At 27.4% G+C, this 1,828-nt stretch overlaps 1 protein-coding gene across 1 annotated transcript; it reads right to left on the reverse strand.

Moving 5' to 3' along the window:
• Positions 1 to 543: 543 nt before the first annotated feature.
• Positions 544 to 951, reverse strand: LOC115886935. The gene has a single exon (XM_030906267.1). It carries the CDS (start codon positions 949 to 951, stop codon positions 544 to 546), a length of 408 nt encoding a protein of 135 aa, XP_030762127.1.
• Positions 952 to 1,828: the final 877 nt, after the last annotated feature.

Genomic DNA, 1,828 nt, shown 5'->3' on the forward strand with positions numbered 1-1,828 from the left:
GTTTAAGGAAGCTCCTGATCGGTTATGATACCTCAGCCTTAGATACACATTACGACATTATTTATACTATACGACATTATTTATACTACCAAAAAGAATGTCAATCTAGCATAGTAGCCCTCTATCTAGCATTTTTTGACGCATAGGTTTAAACAAACTACTTTTGTTGAAAAAGAATTAGTTCTATTTAAAACGCCGTGATTCACGTCTTTCACGAATTGTATATCTGTACTTCTCTTTTAAAAAGTGGTTAAATTATGTAGTGACTAGTTTTTCATTTTTACCGCGTCATAAATACCTAATATCCGTTTATAATTATATATATATATATATATATATATATATATATATATATATATATATATATATATATATATATATATATATATATATATATATATATATATATATATATATATATATATATATATATATATATATATATATATATATATATATATATATATATATATATATATATATATATATATATATAATCGAGGGCCTTCTACGCGAAGGTGCGAAGGTGTAGGCTTCTAGTAGCTACTTTCCATAAATAAAATTTTGCCACTTCTTCTTGTCCAGGGCCATGCTTGCTGCTTCGGCGCAGCCGATCCCTCTAGTTTTAAGTAATTTTGCAACATTTTGATCCCAAGTAGTTGTAGGTCTACCCTTTTTCCTTTTTTCTTGCCTTTTTGCCTCCCATACTCTTCTTACTTGTCTCTCTTTGTTGAGTCTTTTCAAATGTCCGTACCACCTCAACTGGCAGTTTTCGATAGTTGTTAGTACTGGCTGGACTTTCAGCTGCTCTCTAATATGGGAATTGCGTAGTTTATTCATCCTCGTAATCCCTAGCACTTTTCCTAGGTATTTCATTTCTACTGCTTGTATTAAGCTTTCTTGTCTCTTGGTGAGAACCCATCTCTCACTACCGAACATAACTACTAACATAATTATATAAACGAGAATAATATGATATTAAATAGTTACGCGATATATTACTTTTTCAGGATTAAAAATGAAAAAATTCATTTTTAGTTTTAATTATTTTTTCTACAGTTATAATATTTTATTTATATAATTTGACTATTCATTTATATTTGCTAATATAGATTATTTTTTGAATGTTTTTACAGTCTCAAATGTTTGATAATCGTAGATCTATCACTACAATATATAATATATTTTTCATTTTATTTGTAATTTACATTTAACTTGTAATTATCTTAATTTTACTGTGATATAAAAGATCAGTTAGTGATCCTCTTATTCAACATGTATACAATAAAAAAAGCAACTTTTTAAGTTTTAATTTATAAGCTTCATAGTGGTGATGCAGTGATAATTCCAATAATGGTAGAAATAACTGAACTAAATACCATGAAATTGATGTGTGCTTTTATAATATCTGTTCTTCGCAATGTTGAAAGTTCATTCTAGACCTAAACTGTATACAAAGTTGGATATTTTATAATTTTACAGTTCAGTCTGAGATCACTACTTTTAAAACGTATATTTGATTGCTTTATATATGACTTTTTATAAGTTTTGTTTTGCATTATCAATAATTTAATAGGTATGTTTTACTTTATAATTTTGGCGATAGTTGAAACATCCTGGAATAATTTAATAAGGTAAAAAATTTAAAAACCATTTTATCATTAAGGTGCACCTTTTCTCGATTTTTGGTTCATCTCAATAGCTGTAAATATTTTTATTAGAGATATTTGCTTTTGAAGGAGACAGTGATGATTTACAGCAATTTTAACAGCATGCCTTTGATTTTGGTCCTTATCCAGACATCTATGAATTGCTTTTATGATGTCGC

This window comes from Sitophilus oryzae, unplaced genomic scaffold (genome assembly GCF_002938485.1).
Source record: "Sitophilus oryzae breed Bouriz unplaced genomic scaffold, Soryzae_2.0 scaffold_535_pilon_pilon, whole genome shotgun sequence".
In the NCBI taxonomy this organism is placed as follows: domain Eukaryota; kingdom Metazoa; phylum Arthropoda; class Insecta; order Coleoptera; family Curculionidae; genus Sitophilus; species Sitophilus oryzae.

Bases quoted from the DNA above. Each gene is read 5' to 3' on its own strand.
- LOC115886935 (XM_030906267.1), bottom strand. From the start codon at position 951: ATGTTAGTAGTTATGTTCGGTAGTGAGAGATGGGTTCTCACCAAGAGA.